The following is a 22,792-nucleotide window of genomic DNA, read 5'->3' on the forward strand; positions in this document are numbered from 1 at the left end:
TATGAGTATTTAATTTTATATTTATTTAGTAATATTTTATGCGTATTTCAATTAACTATTTTATATTAAGGTACATACATACATTTAATAACTTCAACTTTTGTGTTTTTTTCCACAATTTTGAAATATTTGCCCCAAGAAATAAGTATTTATTTATAATTAATGTTAGATTCTTTTGAATAATAATTTATTTTGCATGGTTTGCATAATTAAAACAGCTTTGAAACTGAGATTTAGTGCAGTATTGCATTGTGCTTAGATAAAACTTTTTTTTAAATTTATTTTGTTTTCTAAATAATTATTAAAGCCATTCATCATTTTATTTAAAAAATATAACAATATGCATGTTTGTTCCTATTTTAGGTGCAATTTAACATTTGAAATATTTATATTCTTTTACTTAGTTAAAACCGGAGTTCCACGTATGAGTACCTAAAATTATTAGTCCCTGGCAGTACAATTCATATTTTGTTTATCTTCATATAACTTATGTAGGTAACTGTTAAATATTTTTTTTGCTGTATTCCTTTATACTTATGCAGTGAAGAGATTAATGAAATTGCGCTTACCACTTCTGTAAATGCTTGGTTCTGTACTTTCCATTCTTACTCGTACCACTTCTGAAGCTTGTTCTATATATTTTTTCATCTCATCAGCTGATATTCTAGGCATACGAACCTTAGGTCCTTCAGGTATAGGATCGATTTCTTTTGCAGGTTTCAAATGTTGAGTGAATCGTCCAAGTTGTCTTTTGTGTAATCTCAGTCCTCGAGTAACTCTCGATACAATTCTTTGAGTTTTTCGTCCAATTATTGGAACTTCGACCATTTCTGTGGAGGACATCAATACTTGAAGCCATAACTCAAGCAGAACAGTTAAAAGAATAATTCGAAACCTGTAAGGAACAAAGCAATTGCAGATAAAAATTTCGTTGAAATATTTATTTAGCTACGACATATTTTTCATACTTTTTTCATTATTTTGTTTTAATTTAAGTCAAAATACGTAGCAAATATTATAATTAGTTTCAATAAATTGTGGTTATGAAATATTGCATTAAACATCGATGTCTTTTTCTGCGTTAAATGTAGAAAATTTCAGACACGGCTTATTCCAAAACAGTAGTTTTTGGAATTCCTACTTATTTACAGTTAGCTAGATCTAATAGAAACAGTATTTCATAAATAAAATTTCTTTAATTTATAATATCAATTATTGATAAATTTTTGAATATGAATGAAAAAAAAGTTTCAAACTACTATTTTGGATTTTATATTTTAGTGCAAATATAATTCCGATAATTTAACAGATTTTTTCAGTAACTGTTAGATTGATTTTTAATAATTAACAAATACCAAAATATTTTTTTTCTTGTAATTATAACGTCAGAAAAAAATATTTAAATGGGACATCGGTGTTCCATTTGCGTCAAAGGGTTAAACTTTATTAAAGTTGCATTAAATTTACGCCGCATAAAGGTTCTCATAGTACCGATCAAAATTAACTAGATTTCTTTTACTGATTGTGTACAATCCATGCAGTTTCAAAGATAAGGCCTAATGAAAGCATTCCATTTACTTAATAAATACAAATGAGATATAGTTATTTAATAATCATCCTTAATTTGTCTGAGAAACTAATTTATCACGCGCGAGCACTTTTTTCCCCGGCCCTCAAGGAACTAGAAATTACTTCGAAGCCATTTGAGATTGTAGATAGGCGCCAGACTGAAAGTGCAAAGATCGTTTTACAAAATATATTAACAACAGAATCTGGCAACTAGTTATCATCCATCGACAAATTCGCTCTGTCACGATGAATCAGTCTAAACTTTGCTTTAAGATTCATTGCCTTACTAAATAATTTAAGCTCATTCGCATTCTGCCCCTTAAATGAATGATAAGAATGCAGTTTATTGCACTCTTAAAATATGTTTTGTCTTGTATGTTGAATAGTAAGCTTTTGAAGCTAACTCTCGGAGAGAAATTAAGTGATTTTTAATTAGAAATTAGAATGCAGTTTATTTCACTTTTTAAATATGTTACATGGTTTGTACGATATGCAATAAACTTTGTAAGCTAACTCTCTGAGAGAAATTAAACGATTTTTGATAAGAAATTATAATACAGTTTATAGCACTCTTCAAATATGTTATATGGTTTTGTATGTCATATAGTTAACTTTTAAAGCGAACTCTTGGAGAGAAATTAAACAATTAATAATTAAAAGGAGGATAAATATTTCGGATCAATATCACGGTAAACTATTAATTTTCTTTGGTATTTTTTAGCACAAGACTAACGAAATAAATTGTGCGTTAATGCGAGTACTTTTTTTACTTTTTTACGGATAAAAATATTGAATATACAAAAAAAAATATTAAAGGAATCAAAGCTGGATCTCGCTTTAGTTGTGAAAATGGTATTCTATTATTGATAGATTTTAATTATGTACACATAAATATTGCAGAGCAAGAAAATCCACAGGTTAAAAACAATTTTTTTCTCCTTTTTCTGTTTAGAGTACTTCGAGGTTGCATGGATTTTAATTTGTTTACGATAATTATTTTTCAATTTTAATTTTCGTGGAATTGCTAAACAATTGTTTTTGTTAAAATAAAACAAGGAATTTGATTCTCTCCACATAATAAAACATTGTTATGTATCATTATATCAGGCACCAATTTTCAGTTTTGAGATATTATAATTTAAAAATGATAAACGAAAAAGGAAATAATAGCAACGGAGAGCCGTTATAAGAGCAAAAGCATTTTATTACAAACAAAATATAAGCGTCTAAAGTTAAAAAATAAATTGGGGACCTCATAAATCATTTTGAAGTAAAATATTGCTGTCAACAAATAACAATGTAAATAAAGTGGTGAAAAACAAGTAGGAATAATCTATCAAATATCAAAAATCTCCAAGAAGGCAAATTTCTCCCAATACTCGATCCAGGAATTCCCTTGTCTTCTGGATTGGGTTCAAAATTACAAGGCTACTAAGTTGAATATTAGTAGTCGTAAACCCGTAAAATTGGGTCCGTTGTTCAACAACGGTTATAAAATAAAGAATAAGATTACTGAATTAAACGTTATAGATAAACTGGACTCTAAAGTCATATATGCTAACAGTGCTACGAGCTTCTGAGTTATTTTTCATTATAATGTAAATCAGCTGTTCAGCATTGTTCATGAAATAAAGATTTGTACTGGATATAAATTCTCAAAAAGATAGGGTATTTTATTATTTTTCAAAATGCAACCATGTACTCGAAAGCAATCCAATTGCCAAATAGCTGTCCATTCTTTGCAACAATGTAGACACAACGATGGATTTTTAAAAAATCACTTTTGATCTGTTAATTCCCATTTACTTAAATGATATCCATTAAAAAAATAGGACAAACATTAGCTTTAAATTCCTAGAACTTTCCGATCTAAAAAAAATTTTCCGAAAGAAATTGAAGGTATATGACCGCCCTTGCAAGGCAGTAAATGGCTGGTAAGATTTTCTGACCTTGGTTTGACGGAGGCGGCAACGAAGTGGCGTGGGCTTAAAATGCTGCGGGGCTTGTCTATCCTCAATCAGGATGTGAATAAATGTGGCCTTTGAACTTGCACTAGCCATCATTAATGAGCACAAAAAGAAATTGTAATATTGTAATCGTGATAACGTATTCAATTTTTATTTCTTGTGGCTAAAATGAATGCATATAGAGTAAGATTATTTCTTTCAACATTGGGTGAGACTTCTGTACTTAAAAACAGTTTACTTGAAGTCGTTAGTTAAGGGAAAAAGCCACTCTGAGATTTAGAAGAAGAAAAAACTTAGTGGGTGTTTTTGCACTCTAAAATGATGCACCTAAAGTTTTATGACAAGGAAAAATGTCTAAGAAGTTCGAATTTCTGAGCAGCTCTGTACGGTTTGTTTAACGAACTTCAAAGGCTTATTTTTCGAAGCTGCATTTTTCAAGTTGGCTGAACTCATAACAGGAGCAATCTTCAATTTTCAGCTAAGGACTTCAGATATAAAATGTATATTTAAAACTTTATTCTTTTCTGAAGTTAGCAAAAGTGAATTCTTTTTTTTATTTTTCCATTTTTGGCATGTTTTTTATTGTAAAAATATTCCAGACATTTTTTCAGGACGATTTTCAATTAAAATTAAACGCGATATTCTCAAAAAAATTATATTAAAAAATATCTGCGTAACTGCCTGTAGTTATTCGCTTATATAATCAGACAAACCTTTTTTTTTCTATGTTAGGGCAAGCATTGACTTTTCAAATGCACAATGCACAAATAAGAACGAAACACCCTAAATAACTTTTGATCTAAGGATTGGATCTTCTCGTACTAGAACTCAACCTTAAAGGTTCGAGGGGGTGACTTCAAATATGCTAATTGGTTAGTAGGGGAGAGTGGGGTCAATTGTAAAATTTTTTACTTAACTATTTTTAACTAACAAAAAATGAAATATATTATTAGTATTAATTGACAGACGAGTAAAGTAGACTATCCTCTACTAGAAAAAAAATAAATACCTTATTTTAAATCTTATTATATTAGTTATTAACAATTTTTGACAGTCGTGCACTTGTTACAATTATCCCCACTTACGAGGTCAATTGTAACAGTTCATAAATTCAACTAAAACATAGTTAATTATACATATTATCATAGTTGTGATATATTTTTTTATTGATCAAAATAGTAGTGATATTTTAGGAGTAAAAATAATAATGAACAGAGACCTAAAGGGTTAAACTTTTAACTTTAAGGGGTTTAAAATTTTAATTTATGCTGTGAAAGGTGTCAAATGAAATAATGCACATGCAACATAATATAAATGATATAGGAAACTATTGGTGGTTCTTAAAGACTTAAGTAATGGTTTGTAAACATAAGATTATTTATTTTCAGCTGTTACATTCGTCCCTTTACTTATTGTTACATTTGTCCCCAAGACGCCATTTCAGCTTTATTTGTTAAAAAACAATGCTAGTTAATTAACAAAACTAATCTTTTTTATTTTGAAATGTTAATTAAGGTGTCCACTTACATATTCGGTCAATAATTTTTATTTGTTTAAACAAAATTACTTTGTTACAATATAGTATTCTAATACCAAAAAAAGTACTTACATAGTGTGAAAATATCTTTTGCAATGTAACTCTTTCAAAAGTACATAAAAATTTTTGCCAGCAGGGGTGTACATGTAGATTTATTAAATACACCTTGTGCGCCACCTAGGAACCAAATCTAGAACCCGACACTCGAAATTTTTGCTCTGTTACAATCGTACCCTGTTACAATTGACCCCACTCTCCCCTACACACAATATTTATTTGTTGATTACAATATTTATTTATCACATAAAAGCGTACTTTCTCAAAATAAACATTACTTTTTTTTCCGATGGATTATGAATTCTGACTTCCAAAATGTTGGGAATAGCAGCAATCTGGGAAAAAGATCTTAATTGCTTGGTCAGGAGAGCGAATAAAAGTTTGGACCCCTATATGTTAATTTTACTTTTCGCGTATTTCACCATATATTGAGAACTTATTATGCGAATTGATAAAATTTTGCTCGCAATTAAAATTCAATTATACAAATATAAAGCCACACAAAAAATGAATTTTAATAACATTTTATTATTTTTTATAATTTTATTTATTAATCGTCGGAAAACTTTGAATTGTAAGGTATAGAAATTTTTACATAATTTTAAGGAATGTAATTTTACATGGCAAAATAAAAAATTTTTACGAAATTCAACGAATAGTTCCTGAGAAATCAAATTTTAAATAGCTGACTTTTTTAAAATTCAAGAATAAAGGGTTGAGAACGTAGGTTTAGGAATGTAACTTGGGATCGCTACTTTGGGAACGAAAATTTTATCACTTCATAAGTTTATCAAGGTGTTTCGTTTTATTTTATTTTACAATAAAATACATTTTTTATTTATAAATTGTATACTATTTATATTCTTTCTTAGTGAGTCAAATCTGCTGACGCAAATTCGTTCTCGGTTGTACTTAACGGTTGTTCGTGTAAAAAGAGAGGTTATTGTTGCAGTTAAAAAAAAAACAACCTTATTTATTCCCTTTAAACAATAGAGCAATTCAAAAATGAATAGTTCCTCTATATATTCATATTGTGTACAATTAGTTTTTACTTAAAACTCATTTAAAATATTCAAAGTAACTTTTTTTAATAGTATTAAATAGGGTAGTTTGAATTAGAAACTTATTTTAATGAATTAGCCTATACTATTATTCTAACCATTAAAACTAGTCTATAAAATACAAATGTATACGGCTGTTTCAATAGTAAAGTAACTAACTAATTTAGGGGTAATTAGCTATGAAAATTGTTTCAGAGATCTTTTAGTTTCAATATTACTATAAATAAAAAAAAAATGTGATTTTTGGTCAAAATAACAGCTCTCCTAAATTAGTTTAAAAGCAAAGTAATTTTGAAGTATTTCATCATTTTCTGATCGGTTACACGAATCTTAACGTGCAATTGAAAAATTGAATGAAAAACGACAATTAAGAAAAAAGTTTCGTGTTTGAAATTAGGATTTCCAAACTATATATCCGTTAAGGAAGAAAGTTTCGCACGAAGCCACAAAGATTTGGAAGATATTATTAAGGAAAAGTAAAATTAATATACAACCTGTGTTTAAGACATGAAAAAAATGTTCTCCCAAAGATTGACTTAAAGGGTACAAGGCAAGGAAAAACAACAAAAGAGCACTTAATTCTTATAGCCATAACTATGCAGCAAGGACATCCTTGAATTATTACTACAAAATAACTTAGACAGTTTTGTTCTTCCGTTTTGAAGCTTTAAGAAAATCTTTCATTTATGTTGTTATAAAAAGGACAAATAGAAATAATAAACTGAATTTAATTTTGCATCAAATTAAGTTTGCAATAAATTCATATGAATTTAATAATAGCTTAAATTTTATTTACCACTTTCAAATTTTTTTTATGAACTTTAAAAACATTTTAAGGTACCTAACTAGTGCAAAAACATAATTATTTTGGAAAGTTTTTGATATTGAGTTTATTATAAATTTACATTCCTGTACTCTTAGCTTTCTAAAAATATTTTACTATTGTTTGTACTCCTTTTATTTACAAAGCTATACCCGTTTTTGTGCAAGGTGATAACGAAGGACAGACTCATTTTAAGTGTTTAAATGCGTTATCTCAAAATAAGATTTTTGCACATTTCACACCACTTAAAATATGATACATAATATGAACATAGTAAAATATGATACATAAGTTACGATAATAGATATAATACATAATATGTGAGAATAGATATAATTAAAATATGATACATAATATTATGATAATAACATAGGGGAGAGGGGGCATATGTGAACAGGGGGCACATGTGAACAGGGGGCACATGTGAACAGGGGGCACATGTGAACAGGGGGCACATGTGAACAGGGGGCACATGTGAACAGGGGGCACATGTGAACATGGTATGTTTTACCAATATGATTTGAAATAAAAAATCGCGAAAAATTTTCAATTGATGGCAGTACTAGTTCTACCTCTCTGCAAAACAATGAGACATTTTGCTGACAATTTCTATGTATCAGTTGGTGTTTTATATATTATAATCACTCGCTTCTTCAAGTGAAGTATAGTATAAATCATAGCATAGTATAAATCAACTAATAAACTAAAATTAACTATTTCAGACCATTATATGAACATTCAGGTAAGTTTATGACAATTATTTTTTTTTTTTTTACTCAATTAAAAATTCTTTATTTTTCAAGTTAGGTTTAAGTAGGATGATGGGGCACTTGTGAGCAAAACATCTGGGGCAGATATGAACAGTTCACATGTGCCCCTACATAGTATTAAGATTTTTATCCTCATAATATTATAAGTTTAAAAAATGTGCATGCATTTAAAATTATTATTATTTAATTTTCCATAATTAATTTATCAATCTTTTCTTTAAATTTTTTTTTATTAAATGATTGATCACGCATCACGTTTATTAAGTGATACACCTGAGAAAGATAGAATTGCTAAAGCTACAAATGAAAAGATAGAAAAAATGAAAAAAAAAACATGACAGAGTATTAGAGAAGAAAGAAAAAGGCCCATTACAACTCCTGAGGAACATGAAGTTGAGAAAAACCCTACAGCGGAAAAATTATTGTACAACTGAAAAATTATTTTCTTATTGACAGTACTGCTGTACAATTTAAATTCACATAGTAAGCTACAACCCCTTCAGTATAATGCGTATCTATATCTGTCATATTAACGATTTTTTTCTTTGAAATATGATGATTGCTTTGTTTTTAATCTTGTTCATATGTGCCCCAGGCATGTTCACATGTGCCCCCAATAGGGGCACATGTGAACAATTGAAGTCATTTTTCTAAAATATCATAAAGTAAAGAAATATTTTATTGAAAAATCTCAAAAAATTCCATAAGACTAAGAAAAGACTATTTAAACATATGAACTTCTTCACTGTGAGAAATTGATGATATTTTTTGAAAAATGAAGAAATGAAAAAATTTATTCACATGTGCCTCCCTCTCCCCTACATGTTTCGAACAGACTAAGAGAAAAAAGTAGAATTTCATATTTTATACATGTTTTTTCGCTAAGTCAAGTGCGGAAATTTTTAAAAATTTTCTTTTTTTAACTACATTGATCCCTAACTTAACAGTATATTCACTTGCTTTTAAGATAATAGTTCAAAACAGAGTTGATATCATTTTAAATGAATTACTCAAAGGATTTTTTGTTTTAGGTGATATAATTTTTTTTACAGTGTTTGGCTTATATGAAAAAAGTTTCTTTATTTTTACTTAAAAATGACCCTTCACAATAATAATTCTTTGCTAGTCTTATAAGTTTTTATAATATATAATAAGCAAACTAGTTTTTTAAAATTTTATATTAATATTGAAAAAAATTTGTTGAAACTAGTTGGATACCTTGAAGAAAAATGCTTTCAAAGTTTAGGTATGCTTTCAAAGAATTGACTCTCTATTTTCATCATTTATATGAATATCATCTTAAATTTTAAGGACAGATATTTTCATGGAAAACTATGTATTATTGTAATTTTTAAGCACATATTTTCAGAAAACATTATGACGAATTACACCTTATGTATTATTAAGAAAAGATACTCTAGTGGGAAATTATATCTCATTGTCATTTTCAAATACGTATTTTTAAAAAATTATCTCTTGTGTAGACTTATGTATCAATGCCATTTTGCGAACTTCAACTTTTCTAATTAAAGATACTCAGGTGGGAAATTATGTATCATTATTATTTTCAATCGTATATTTTTTGACAACCTCTTATGTCAAGTCAAATGGTGAATCAGTCTCATTCGTGTGAGTTTAAGCTTATAGTTTTAAAAAAAAGATTGTCTCAATTATGTATCATTATCATTAATAAGCATATGTTTTTTTCTAAAAAAATTATTTTGTATGATTTGCATGCAAGTTATTTAAATGTATATATAACTAAATATAATAAAGTATTGAATTATAAAACAAATTTTATGAGAGATTTTACATTAATATCATTTATTTAAACGCCTTTAACTACGAAATATAGCAGTAAAAAATCGTAAATACAAATTAAAGAAGTAGAGAAGAAATATTTTTTTGAACATGTACATTTTAAAACGGAAAAAGCAGAAGACTTCCAGCTTGAAAAAAAGACCTTAAAATTTATTTATGTTTTCGATGAACTGAAGCAACATAAAAAAGAAAACAACTCTTAAGAAAAATAGTTAAAAAAAAATGTGTGTATTTAAGTTGTTTTAACCTACATTTTAACAAAGAAAATCATTGTTCATCATGCAATAATATTTCTTTTAACCGCGAGAAAATTTAAATTAGTAGAAAACTTTTCATTTCATAACTTTACTTTCATCAAAATTTAGGGCAAATCAATTTTGTTTTTAAAGCCGACTTTTTTTAATAGAAAAATATGTATTAGCAATAGTTTTAAGACAACAGTTTATTTCTAATTTACTCCCTGTATTATTTTTAATTGACAGTTACGCCCAATGTGATATAAGCCTCAAACACAGTTTTATTTAAATAATTATACTAAGTAAAAATAAAAAGATCTTAAAAATTAGTGCAATAAATGAAGTTTACTCACGGTATTATTTTTATTTTACAGTTAAACCCAATCTGAAATAAGCCGAAAACACAGTTATATTTAAATAATTATTCCAAATAAAATAAAAAGATCCTAAAAATTAGTGCAATAAATGAAGTTTACTCACTGTATTTTTATTTTACAGTTAAGCCCAATCTGATATAAACCGCAAACACAGTTTTATTTAAATAATTATACTAAATAAAAATAAAAAGATCTTAAAAATTAGTGCAGTAAATGAAGTTTCCATGACAAACAAAACAATTATTTTGTAAACTTTTTTTAATACTTTAAATATTTCTCATTAATATACTTTAAGTATGTTACTTTCAAGCACAATATAAGTATGTTACAATCAAAAGCAAAAATCGTATTGTGTGAGGAAAAAAAATTAGTTTTTGTTCTTATGCCTATACTGTTAGAAATTTAAGAGTGAGATCAACCATAATACCGTTACCAAAATATCTCAGCAATCTTAATTTAGTTCAACTTTGTACCGATTTCTCTGAGAATGTCCTTACTTACAAGATAAAAAATGGAGGAAAAAAACTTCGAAAGTTCGATGAAAAAAGAATCATCTACTCTGAGTGACTCGTCATTTAATAATTAGTTATTCACACATGTTGTAACATTGAAACCTCAAATATATCATCTATTTAACTAGCAGCATTTTATTTCAATTAGCACAGTTTAATATTTCGAGTCGGCAATAACTATGTGAGTTAAATGCCAAATCAAAGAAAAGAACATTTAAAATCCACAGCAATAGTTAGATATTAATTGCTTTAAATATTTTTACATTTTATAAAAATATATTAGCTATTTAATATTAATTTTTACACAATTATAAAACAATTATAATGTACAGTGTGCCAAAAAAAAACACACTGAATAACTTCTGATCCAATGATCGGATCTTCACGTTTTAGGACTCAATTTTAATGGTACGAAGGAGTTCCTGAAATATGCTAATTATTTAGTGCAGACGATATTTTAAGTTACAAAATCAAACACAAAAACGTCTTATTTCTGAATAAACATGCCTTTTTTTCGACGGATTCGGATTTTGGACCCCCAAAATATGAGATAGCCGCAACTAGGAAATATGATCCCATAGTTTGGTCAGGAAAGCGATCCATAGTTTGAAACTCTTAATGTTAATTTAACTTTTTGCGTATTTCGCCATATTTCAAGAACTTTCCTGAAAAATTGAAAACTTTTTTGTAAACAATTATAAAATACGTTTATCCAAAGATAAATCGTATGCAAAAAAATAAATTTTAGCAAATTTTTTTTCGTTATTTCCTTTAATAATAATCGAAAAGAGTTTGAATATAAAGATATGTAATTTTTGCATCATTTCAAAGTATGTAATTTTACATGGCAAACTACAAAATTTGAGAGAAATCGGTTGAACAGTTTCTGGGAAATTGAGTTTCAAATAAACGACTTCCTTATAATTCAATTTCTCAGAAACGATTTCACTCAAATTTTGTATTTTGCCATGTAAAATTACGTACTTTGAAATTACGTATAAAATTGTAAACCTTAGAATTCAACATATTATCGACTATTATTAAATAAAATGATAAAAAAAAATATTTACTATAGTTTATTTTTTGAGTGAAATTATCTTCGAATAAACTAACTTTATAATTGTGTGAAAAAATTTTCAATTCGCTTAAAAAGTTCTTAAGATATAATGAAATACGCAAAAAAGGTCAAATTAACAATAAGGGGTCCCAACTTTGGACTACTCTCTAAACTACCAGGACCATATTTCCCAGATTGCTGCTGATCCAGATTGATCTGAATCCGTTAAAAAAAAAAGGTAAGTTTATTCAGAGAAGTACATTTTTGTGTCTGATTTTGAAACTTAAAATATCGTCTGCCACTAATTAATTCACATAGTTGAGGTCACCTTCCCGAACCATTAAGAAAGAGTCTTAGAATGTGAAGAACCGATTATTAGATCAAAAGTTATTCAGGTTGGTCCGTTTCTTTTATATAGAATATTTTGATTATTTTTGGGTTGGTGATGGATTTTAGGATATTTTACGTCAGCACTGTGATCGGAGCGAGCAGGGAACAGAAATCGTATCAACCAGCCTTCATTGGAATTCGAACCTGGGTTCCCTTATTGGGAGGCGAATGCTCTATCCCCCGCAGACAGCTTCTCCAAATTACAACATTTGACAATAGCTTGTTTTAGTAAGTGTTAAATATTTGAACTTCATAGGCATATGTCGAATTTTTGTATAGGCTCTAAATATCATCACGCAAAAATCATGAAAAAAAATTCATTTAAGTAGGTTGTGATATAAATGTACAACATTTTAAATTTTGAAGAAGTATAATTTTATGAAGCTTCTTGGCACCTCAAATTCAAAGTAATTTAATAATTTATGAATTAGTATACCTCATGAGGAAGCCTGATTAATATAATCTAAGAATAAGATGGGAGCTAAAACAATAATGTAAATTATCTGTTAATCAGGTAGACCAGTCTCAATCTATGGTTAAAGAGAAGGATAAAAAAAATTCTAAACTATCTGATAATTAGGTGGACCAATTTTCACTAACAAGTGGCATGGAATATCACTGTAATCGTGATATTGTTTTGTATTGATACAAATGCACTATATTACTGTGTAATCAAGTGAATATACTTTCTTATTAACATGTATCTTAAGACCGCATGAGAGACGCATCTAATTTGGACGATACAAGGGTTCTATGCCTGTTAAAATATCTAAAAGAATTCAAACATTTCTTATTTCTAAAATCAATATTAATTCTATAAAATTTTTTCAAAACTAACTCCACTGATAAACTTAATTTTGCACAATTTATTTAATTCGTACTATTGACTCTATTCCATAAAGGGGAAAAAAATATCTAGAATATAACCACAAAATCAGAACAATAATCTTTGAACAATAATACAAGAATGTTAAACCATATAACTGTTTAATTACATCTAAATATCCTCACAATATACTAAAATCTTAAGTTGTGAGGCAAAAATGAACCATATTATGTGTAAATGCAAATGAAAAAATTATATATAATATAGTTCCTTTTTCCGCTAAAAGTTTGAATACGTTTGAACGTACCTGTTTTATTGACTGCTTATTTAAAACTGTTAAAGGAACTCTTCTTTAAGGAATAATTTTTTATTTGCTTGTATAATTTGTATAGCAAAACGTAGTTTTTATAATATTATTTGATGCACTTGATTATGGTTCACTCTGCTTTAAATGTGCTGATCTAATATTAGAGTCGATAAGCTAATTATAAATTCATGCAAATATTGTGTAGCAACTATGATAACAATAAATAGTTAGCTGAAAGTGATTGTATTAATAATTTACATGCTTAGCAAGCATGTTTAATGGTTACTGGTCAGAAAACTAATGATTTTAAGAAACGCACATACGAAATAAATATAGTTTTATACTGGAATAGTTTAATGAGAAATAATATTTTTACCTGTATTATGTAGATAACTAACTTATCTTTTATACTAATATTTTGTTTTAAATAAATTAATAATACGGATAATTAATTACGTAATAAAGCTAAAAAAATTATATTTTGCGTAACTAGCATATATGTTTGGGGTTACCAGCTGGAATAACTAATGGTTGAAAAATGGTGTAAAGGAAACACATATTCAAAATGAAACATAGTTTTTAGCAGTATAAATTAATATACACATGTATTTTAGCAATATTATGCTGATAACTAACTTATCTTTCGTATAAATATTGTGTATCAACTATAATAATAATTCATTAGTCAAAAGCTAAAAAATGCCATTTTACATACCGGTTGGAATAAAACTAATGATTAAAAAATGATTTGAAGGAAACACATATACGAAATGAAGCGTAGTTTTTATAGTATTATAAATTAATAAGCACATTTTGACAATGTTATGCTGATAACTAATCTTCGCACAAATATTGTGTATGAACTATAATAATAGTGATAATTAATTTGTCAAAAGTGAATAAATTTATATCTTGCATTCCTAGCGAGCATGATCGGAGTAACCGATTAGAATAAAACTAATGATTGAAAAATGATATGAGAGAAATACATATACGAAATGAAACACAGTTCTTTTAGTATTATAAATTAATCTGTACATATTTTACCAGTGTTATGCTGATAACTAAATTTTCGTACAAATATAGTCTATTAACTATAATTATAATTCATTAGTCGTAACCATATAAATTAGTATTTCACATAACTAGCATGCATGTTTGGGGTTACCGGTTAGAATGAAACTGATTGAAAAATGATATTATGCTGATAACTAACTGATATTTCGAACAAATATTGTGTATCAACTATAATAATAATAATTCATTATTCAAAAGCTAAAAAAATGACATTTTACATGCCCAGCAAGAATGTTTAGGGTTAATGTTTAGAATAAAACTAATTACTGAAAAATGATTTTAAGGAAACAAATATACGTAATGAAATATAATTTTTTATTGTATTATAAATTATTATGCATGTGAATTTCAGCAATGTAATGCTAATAACAAATTAATCTTTCGTACAAATATTGTGTTTCAACTATAATAATAATGATAATTCATTAATCAAAAGTTAATAAATTGATATGGTATAAGCCGAGTATGCATGTTTGGGGCTACCAGTTTGAATAAAACTAATGACTGAAAAATGATTTGGAGGTAATACCTACACGAAATGAAACATACTTTTTATAGTATTATAAATTAACATGCACATTTTAGCAATGTTCTGCTGATAACTAACAAATTTTTCATACAAATATTGTATATAAACTATAATAATAATTATAGTATTATAAATAAATAGGCACACATATTTTTGCTATGTTATGCTGATAACTAATCTTTCGTACAAAAATCGTGTATCAACTCCAATGATAATTAATTAACCAAAAGCTAATAAATTAATATTTTATGAACTTAGCATGCATGTTTTGGGGTTACCGGTTTGACTAAACTAATCATTGAATAATGATTTGAGAAAAATACATATACGAAATGAAACAGTTTTTTTTTTTTTTTTTTTAAATATTAATTAATGTGCACCTATCTTTTCTAACTATGCTGATAAACTAATAACTTTCATACAAATATAATACATTCAGTAATTAATTGGTAACGATAGTAATAAATTGATCTTTAACATACCTAGGATGCATGTTTGAAGATTACCGGTCAGAATAGATCTAATGATGGAGAGAATGATTTGGGAGAAAAACAAATATGAAAGAGGTTATGAGTTGGTCTAGCGTAGGCAACTGGTCGAGCATCTCAAAAGCAGTTCGCCTACTCACTTACTTTGAAGGTGGGGAAAAAGTGTGTTGTCGATTTCGCGAAAATGCACGTGCTTTTTTTTTCTTCTTTCGTCGCATCCCGAACAAGTGTCATCGACATCCTCCCAATTTTGCCCATTTCACTCACGTTAATTATCGTATTTTTACTGTTAGAATAATTTTTTTAAATAGTGCTATTGGTATTCCCAGTTTCTCTCATTTTTGGTGTCAAGCGCAATACTTATTTCTATTTTATCCCAGTTTCTTTGATGATTACTTACAGATTTGGTGAAAACTTGGATTTTCGAATAGGAAAGAATTATTGCATAAATGCTTTCAAATTTAACAAATAAGTAATAGCTTTTTTTTAATAGGTTTTTTTAATAGGTAATAGCTTTTTTTTGCTTATTGCCTTATTTTCTTTCTTTATAAATTTTGGAAGTGTTATTTGTCCTACAGATCCACGTGGAATTAGCATAAAAACTATTAATCGCTTTTTTCAATTTCTGGTGTTCAGATTTTAAAATGTAAATAATGGAAATTATAATTATCATACAGAATTATGCACAGTTCGTAAGGAATACACAATCACCCTTTTCTCAATCTGATATTCAAAATTTAAATTATAAATATTGTGGATGATATTTTTCACACAGAACCAAGCAAGATTCGTACTGTCACATTCTTTTCAATACTTTTTTCACCCTCTCATTAGTTTTTCACCCCTTTTTCGAGTAAATACGGGTCTCTTTCCTCTTTTGATAATTTTTGATTCCCATTTTATTTTTACATTAGACTTTTACCGTTTGATTTATTTACGTGCGTACGTTATGTTTTTTTTTTTGGCACTGTATAGCCGGTACGGAATCTTGTACCTTTTTAAACGTTTCATTCAAACAACTAATGCTTCACGTCAATACTTTTTTTCCAGTACTATAGTATTTCCTTGGACCGAGATAGCCTGGTTGAGGTTGGGCGTTAGACTCGTGTCTGTGAGAACGGGAGTTCAAATCCAACCAGCCGAAGAGTCCCCGTGTATTAAATGGTGACTGGTGCACGTTAAATCTGACGGAGTCACAAAGTCCTCCAAGGTCCCATAACATATCAATACCTCTGGGAGAACTGGTCCAGAAGTTCCCTTGTCCTCTGAATTTGGTTCATTAGTAGATGTAAATCCAAAATTGGGCCGGCTATTCAACGACGGCTATAAAACAAAATAGCATTTCCTAGAGTCGTGTTGGCTTAGGGGATAGAGCGTTCGCTTTCCAATGAGAAGAACCGGGTTCGAATCCTAGCGATGACTGGTCGATGCGAATTCCGCATCCGGCTTGCACTGACCACAATGCTGATGTAAAATTTCCTCAGTGGTAAACGGAACATGGGTTAGTCCCTCCTTGCCATAAGGCTAACATTGGGAGGTTTTCGGGGTTTTCCTCTCCCTGTAACGCAAATGCGGGATAGTTCCATCAAAAAGTATTCCACAAAAGGTAAATTCCTCCAAATACTTGATCCAAGAGGTTGGGTTCAACATTACGAGGCTACGGAACTGAGTTGAGCATTAATAGTCGTAAACCTAAAATTTTGGGTCGGCTGTTCATCGACGAGTATGAAATATAGTATTTCCTAAAATTATGTTAGCGTTTAGGATAGTTATTTATTTTTTTTTTTGGATGTACTGTTTTAATAACTAATAGAAATACAAATACAACAAATTTAATTTGATTCAACAAATTTTGACTTACAAATTGAATTTTTTTTTGTTCCGCTTTGTTTTTCCTTTTATTATTATATTTCAAAATGACCCATGAAATAATTAAATTTTTACAATTTCATAGATATTTAATTTTTTTTCATTCCTTAGACTTAGTTAGGGTAAACATTATTTCTTTCTTAATGCAGTCATGGCCTAAATGCATAATAAGTAACGCATTTAATAAGCAATTAAAACATATTTTTATGTAATGTTTTTATATATATATATAAATAAAGACATTTCTCTTACCTTAAAAGTTTAATCCATTGTATCTATATATTAGAATAAAAATCTAAATTTGCAACTGTGATAGCTTTAAAAAATTGAAATGAAAAAATTTTAAAAATTTCCCAATAATTAACATTATTTTGTCAGCACTATTTACTACCTTTTTGGCTAAATACATGCTTAATATTTATCTCCATTAAAGTTTCAGAATATCACAGAGTTCGAACTTGAACTTATTTAAAGTAAAAACTTAATATGCTAACTTTATATAGGCTTATGCTTACCTTAATTTCAACAGGTGGTATTTTAAGATACAAAAGTAGATATTACGAAAACATACAATTTCTAAAAGAACATAAATTTTTTCGACTGATTTGTATTCTTTCAATTTAGAAGATATTATTCAAGCAGTTTTTAAATGTTGGTTATAAACTGTAACGGAAAGAAAGCAAACTTATCTTCGCGCTGGAATAACGTGAAACTAGTGCAAAATGTAAATTATTTTATTTATATTTAAAGCATTGTTTTCAGCTTTATGTCTCTAGGTAGAATTAAGCTTAAAAAAATATTTGGATGAACCCAAACACATTTTTTATTTTTGACTGATCAAATAGAGTTAAAATTATTGTTTTTATTTTTACTTTTGCAGTTATTGAGGGACAGATTCCATTTCTTTTTTCCCTGAGTTCAAAATTAAATTCTGCGATATTTTTTTTTACCAAAGACGGAATAAAAGGCAAAACTACTTTTAACTAATTACATTTTTAGCTTCATTGTTATTTAAAAACTGGAATTAAAATTAACAATCAATTACTGATAGCACAACAAAGCGATGTCCCTGCCTGAAATTCAGATAATTTGCTTCGCATTATCTTCTAATTTCTCCTTTTTTTATTATGTTCTCTCTATTCAGATTTCTTATTTTTAATGACGTTTTTCAATTCTAATTTCTTCTTGATTTTATTCTGACTTATTTTTACTCTTTATCTTTTTATTTTTATATTCTGTTTTTGTTTTAATTCATTCTTATATTTTATTGCAATGCTGATTTGCATTTTATTTTAAACTTTTCCTCTGAACTTGAACTTTCCCTTTTTAAAATATTGTTGCTCTACCTTTTCTCCGTAAATAAAATCACTCTTTTCTTCTTTTTTTTTTTAAATGACAAACGCAGTATATTTTGCTATTTTATTTTTAATACTATAATTAATTTCAAAATCAAAAATTTTAATTTAACGATTCTTTCCTCTATTAAAGAGTTAGGTTGTCAAAATATCCCTCTAAGTTATATTAGAATGAAATAATATTTTCTGATTTGTGCGCATAACTCAGATTACTTAAAAACATATCAATGTACTTACCAAACTGTCATGAGAGTAGATTGGTAAAATCCAAATGTATTTTGTATTTAAAATTCCAAATCGCCAACGGTGAGATTCCTCTTTGCAAACTTCTCAAGAAAATCACGCTAAGTAAAGATTTAATAGTAGATAACTCTTCAGATACCTCCAGAAAATGATCCGACGTATTTTCATTTATTTTTAATGAAGGTTTTCTAGTGTCCAGCAATCCATTGAAATCACTGAAGGTCTTTGAGTAGAATGTTAAGGAAGGTAACTATCTCTCTCTTAATTCGAGACATTGGATTCTTTTTCTGGAGATTCTACAGTTTCGGTCTAAAGATCACATTGTGTCCAGCCGCCTCCTCCCAAACCTTGAAACTGTTCGAATTGTTATCTTTTTTAGAATGAAAGTTAGCGATGCATTTAGAAACACGCGAAAAGGGGGTGCCAGGTGCTGTATTACAAGGGGGGTGAGCTCGTCCAAATCCACTTTGAGTCTCGGTTTGCTGGTGGGATCAACCTTATTCCCAGAAAAGTGAAATTCGACAGATGTAAGTTTTTTGATGAGGGGTGGTCTGCGACACACAAGGATAGATAAAGAAAAAAAAAGATCAATGTGCACCCGATGATAGCGTTATAATTGAGATTCAACGACAGTCAAACATGTTGCGATCAAAGAAACAGTTAGGGGTGAGCATGGCATGAAGTGATATCGCGGTTGTCTTTGAATTCGGAACCAAGTTGCAGGAAATACGCAAGCCTTATTTTTTGACACACGCAGATTAAGTGGTCTAAAAAAACTACATTTACTCAAACATTTCGTTTTATTTTGTTGTATCAGTACATCTATTTAGTTAATTGGAATATTTTTTCTGATGGAGGTAAAAAAGTATTTTTTTTTTTAAATAAAAATAGATTTATATGAAAATATTTTTTTATAGTTTAAGTTTGTGCACACAACGTTTTTACAGTCATCCGTGGGAGAGCAGAATACCTTCCTTTATAATTTGCTAAGAAAAATAATAAGATAAAAAAAATAAGCATAAGAACTAAGAGTTAAAGTAAAACTTGGACAACAATTTAATGATAAGTTTGCCAAAACATAAATTATTTTGCATAATTGTCCTGATTACTAAGAGATTGTTTTCCTCTCATCTTCTTTAGCTTAACATGGGCTCCACGAGCCCACGAATCTCTGATAATTTTTGTCCCTTTATTTATTATTTTTATTTTTTGCTTATTTTTAATTTATGTCCCAGAATTAGTTTGATACCATTCGTTTTTATTACAAATAATATTTATATTTAGTTCAGTACACCAGCTACCGTATTTTGCGCTATTTGACTAGAAATAATCAATTAGTTATGTTGAAATTCCGGAAAAAATTTTGGTGCCATTTATAAAGTCGAGGGAAATTAAAATTCGTTTTCTTAGTGCATGTAGTCACATTTTTCTTTATTTTTTCACTGATATAGTTTTACTAATTTACTTATTCATTTTTTGTTTGCTTACTAACAACACATTTTCAAGAGCAATCAATATATGGCTTCGTTGCAAAAGCATTTCGTTTAAAGCATAAGTTTTATAATACGTAATATATTTGCACTAATTCTTTCAAACAATTGTTATTTTATCAGTGTTATATAACTCTTTCTATGATAACTACAGTTCTGTACTATTTAGATTATTTACTACAGTTTATTTAGTTTACCTCAAATCCAAAGATGATGCCAACAACACTGTTTTTTTACAGTGATGAGAAAATATGTAAGAAAATATGAATTCAAAGTGTATGAAAATTACTATTATCAAACATAAAATTAATACAAACCTTCTTAAGTTGTGAAAGAACTAAAATTGTTTGAATTTTTTTATGAGTGATTTTTGCAAAATTTAACAACTAAATATATTTTTTTCTGAACAAAAATTTAATTTTCCATTAAAAATGTATAAAATGGTTAGTTTCTAGGAATAAAATTACTTTGATTTATATCTGTAAAACATAACTAATTTCTTAAAATAATAAACAATAACAAACTTCTAAATAGTCATAATGGTTTGTTTATTTTCTTGTATATTTGGGAATAATTTAAAAATTCTAATCGAGAAATTTATCAGACTAATTTTTATTTATGGTTGCGTTATGTTATGCTATGATTGTAATAACAAATAAAATCACATTCTCGTTTGAATTAAAATTAATTAACTGTCGAATATTATCTTCATTCATTAAAAACTATTTTTCTCGGAAACAAATACCAAAATATTTTTAAAATACCTCGCTAAGTTATATTTGTTTCTACTGATATTTCAAGTAAATGACTTTGTTATTCATAGATCCAAATTATCCGTAATTTATTCGAAATATAACAATTGTATATTTTAAACATGACGGAATAAATGTTGAAATATCATAAATAATAAATGTTTTTATATGTTTCATTTTAACTTACATAGTTGGAAATTTAAATATTTACATCGACTGCAATACAATATTTCTGATTAGTTTTTTTCGCATTTAACTTTTATTAAGTTTCTTTTCTTTATTATTGAATCTTTATGATCATTTGAAGAAGAAAAAAAGAAAGAAAATTCAGCAATTTACATTTTTATTTCAAATGTCTTAAATTTTATCCAGGATTTAAGGTAAAAAAAGCTATTAACCAAAAAGTATCTTGTACATGTCTTTAAATATTTCTTTAAATTAAGAAAAATTATGCGAATGATTGATAAAATGACTCCTCAAATTACAAAGCTTTGGAACAGTTTTCTAATTTTCATAGACGATCGTTTGATGAAACAGCCATGAATAGTAGAACTTGGAATCGTTTTCTAATTTTCAAATAAGATTGTTTAATAAAATTAGCATGAACAATGAAACTTCAGAATCGTTTTCGATTTTCAAAGACGATTGTTTGATAAGATAATCATGAAGAATGGAATTTTGGAATCGCTTTCTAATTTTCAATTTGAAAGCTTTATCGTTAAATAAAATTAAATATAGTGAATTAGCACTAGTTTGTAAACAGAGAAATATTTGAAAATAGATTCTTTTTTTTTTTGTTCAGAAAATTTAAATGCAGCGTTTTCTTTTAAGTAAATATTAGTTGCCATAAGCTTTAAATCATTTTTAAAAAAGAAAAAAACTTTATTTTCTACAGCAATAAAGAAATATGGCAGACAGATTTTTTAAACAGCTTTTTTCAGTAAAGAAGAACAAAAGATTTTACTTTTTATTAAAATTTTCCAACACCTGATAGAAAGGTGTGCTTCTTCCCTTTCCCCCCTTGCCAGGTGCCTGACTCTTTAACGGAATCGATAACTCCCATTTTAAGTAGAAAAACAGATTTTCCAGCTGTTAAATCTCATATTCCTCCAACTATGAATTAGAGAAGAAAAAAATTAAACGAAGAATATGGAAAAGTCGATACTTTTAAGCGTCTGACACGTGAAAAGTCTAAAAATGCGTGCGTTTTTATTAATGTTACAATTTTAGATTTTATGAAAGAAGCAAAGCAACAAACACATGGACCCGTCTCGTTTATTATTTGTTTGCCTGCATTAGTTCAATATGTTATATGAATTCTATTCTATCATTTTAGCATTGGAAGTAACTGTCGTCTGCGTTAATTACTATATGGCTTACAGACTCGTGTATTAACATTTTTGATTGGTTTTTTATTTACTTTTATTTTTTTATTTACCAATAAACTATTTTTTCAAGAATTTGTACTTAAAGATTATGAATTAAGTGGAGTTAGTCAATATTGTTTACAATTTCATGGAATTTTAGGAGGAAATCGTTAAAATCGTTTATGTAAAACGTACGTGTTATTATCGTTTTAAAATTGGAGTTCGTTTATTTATGAGAAGAAAACGAAATGAAAAATAGAATGAAACTTAAATGAAAAACAATTTAGAAAAGCAAATTTAAAATAAATCTGA

At 27.8% G+C, this 22,792-nt stretch overlaps 1 protein-coding gene across 2 annotated transcripts in view; it reads right to left on the minus strand.

Annotated features, from left to right (window-relative positions):
• The window catches only part of LOC107451515 (uncharacterized), a 66,386-nt gene extending 47,133 nt beyond the window's left edge, over positions 1–19,253 (minus strand). The window contains exons 1-2 of one of the 2 annotated variants that reach the window (XM_087154995.1): positions 18,866–19,253; positions 570–895 (exon numbers count right to left, since the gene is read on the minus strand). In XM_087154995.1, coding sequence (XP_087011121.1) covers positions 570–895; positions 18,866–18,876 — 337 coding nt within the window. In that variant the 5' untranslated portion in view covers positions 18,877–19,253. Of the gene's footprint in view, positions 1–569; positions 896–15,398; positions 15,543–18,865 lie in introns of those variants that run through there. The other variant, XM_087154994.1, reaches the window with a different exon arrangement.
• Positions 19,254–22,792: the final 3,539 nt, after the last annotated feature.

The sequence above is a fragment of the Parasteatoda tepidariorum genome, chromosome 11 (genome assembly GCF_982258835.1).
Source record: "Parasteatoda tepidariorum strain Cologne lab strain chromosome 11, Ptep-v5.0, whole genome shotgun sequence".
NCBI classification, from domain to species: domain Eukaryota; kingdom Metazoa; phylum Arthropoda; class Arachnida; order Araneae; family Theridiidae; genus Parasteatoda; species Parasteatoda tepidariorum.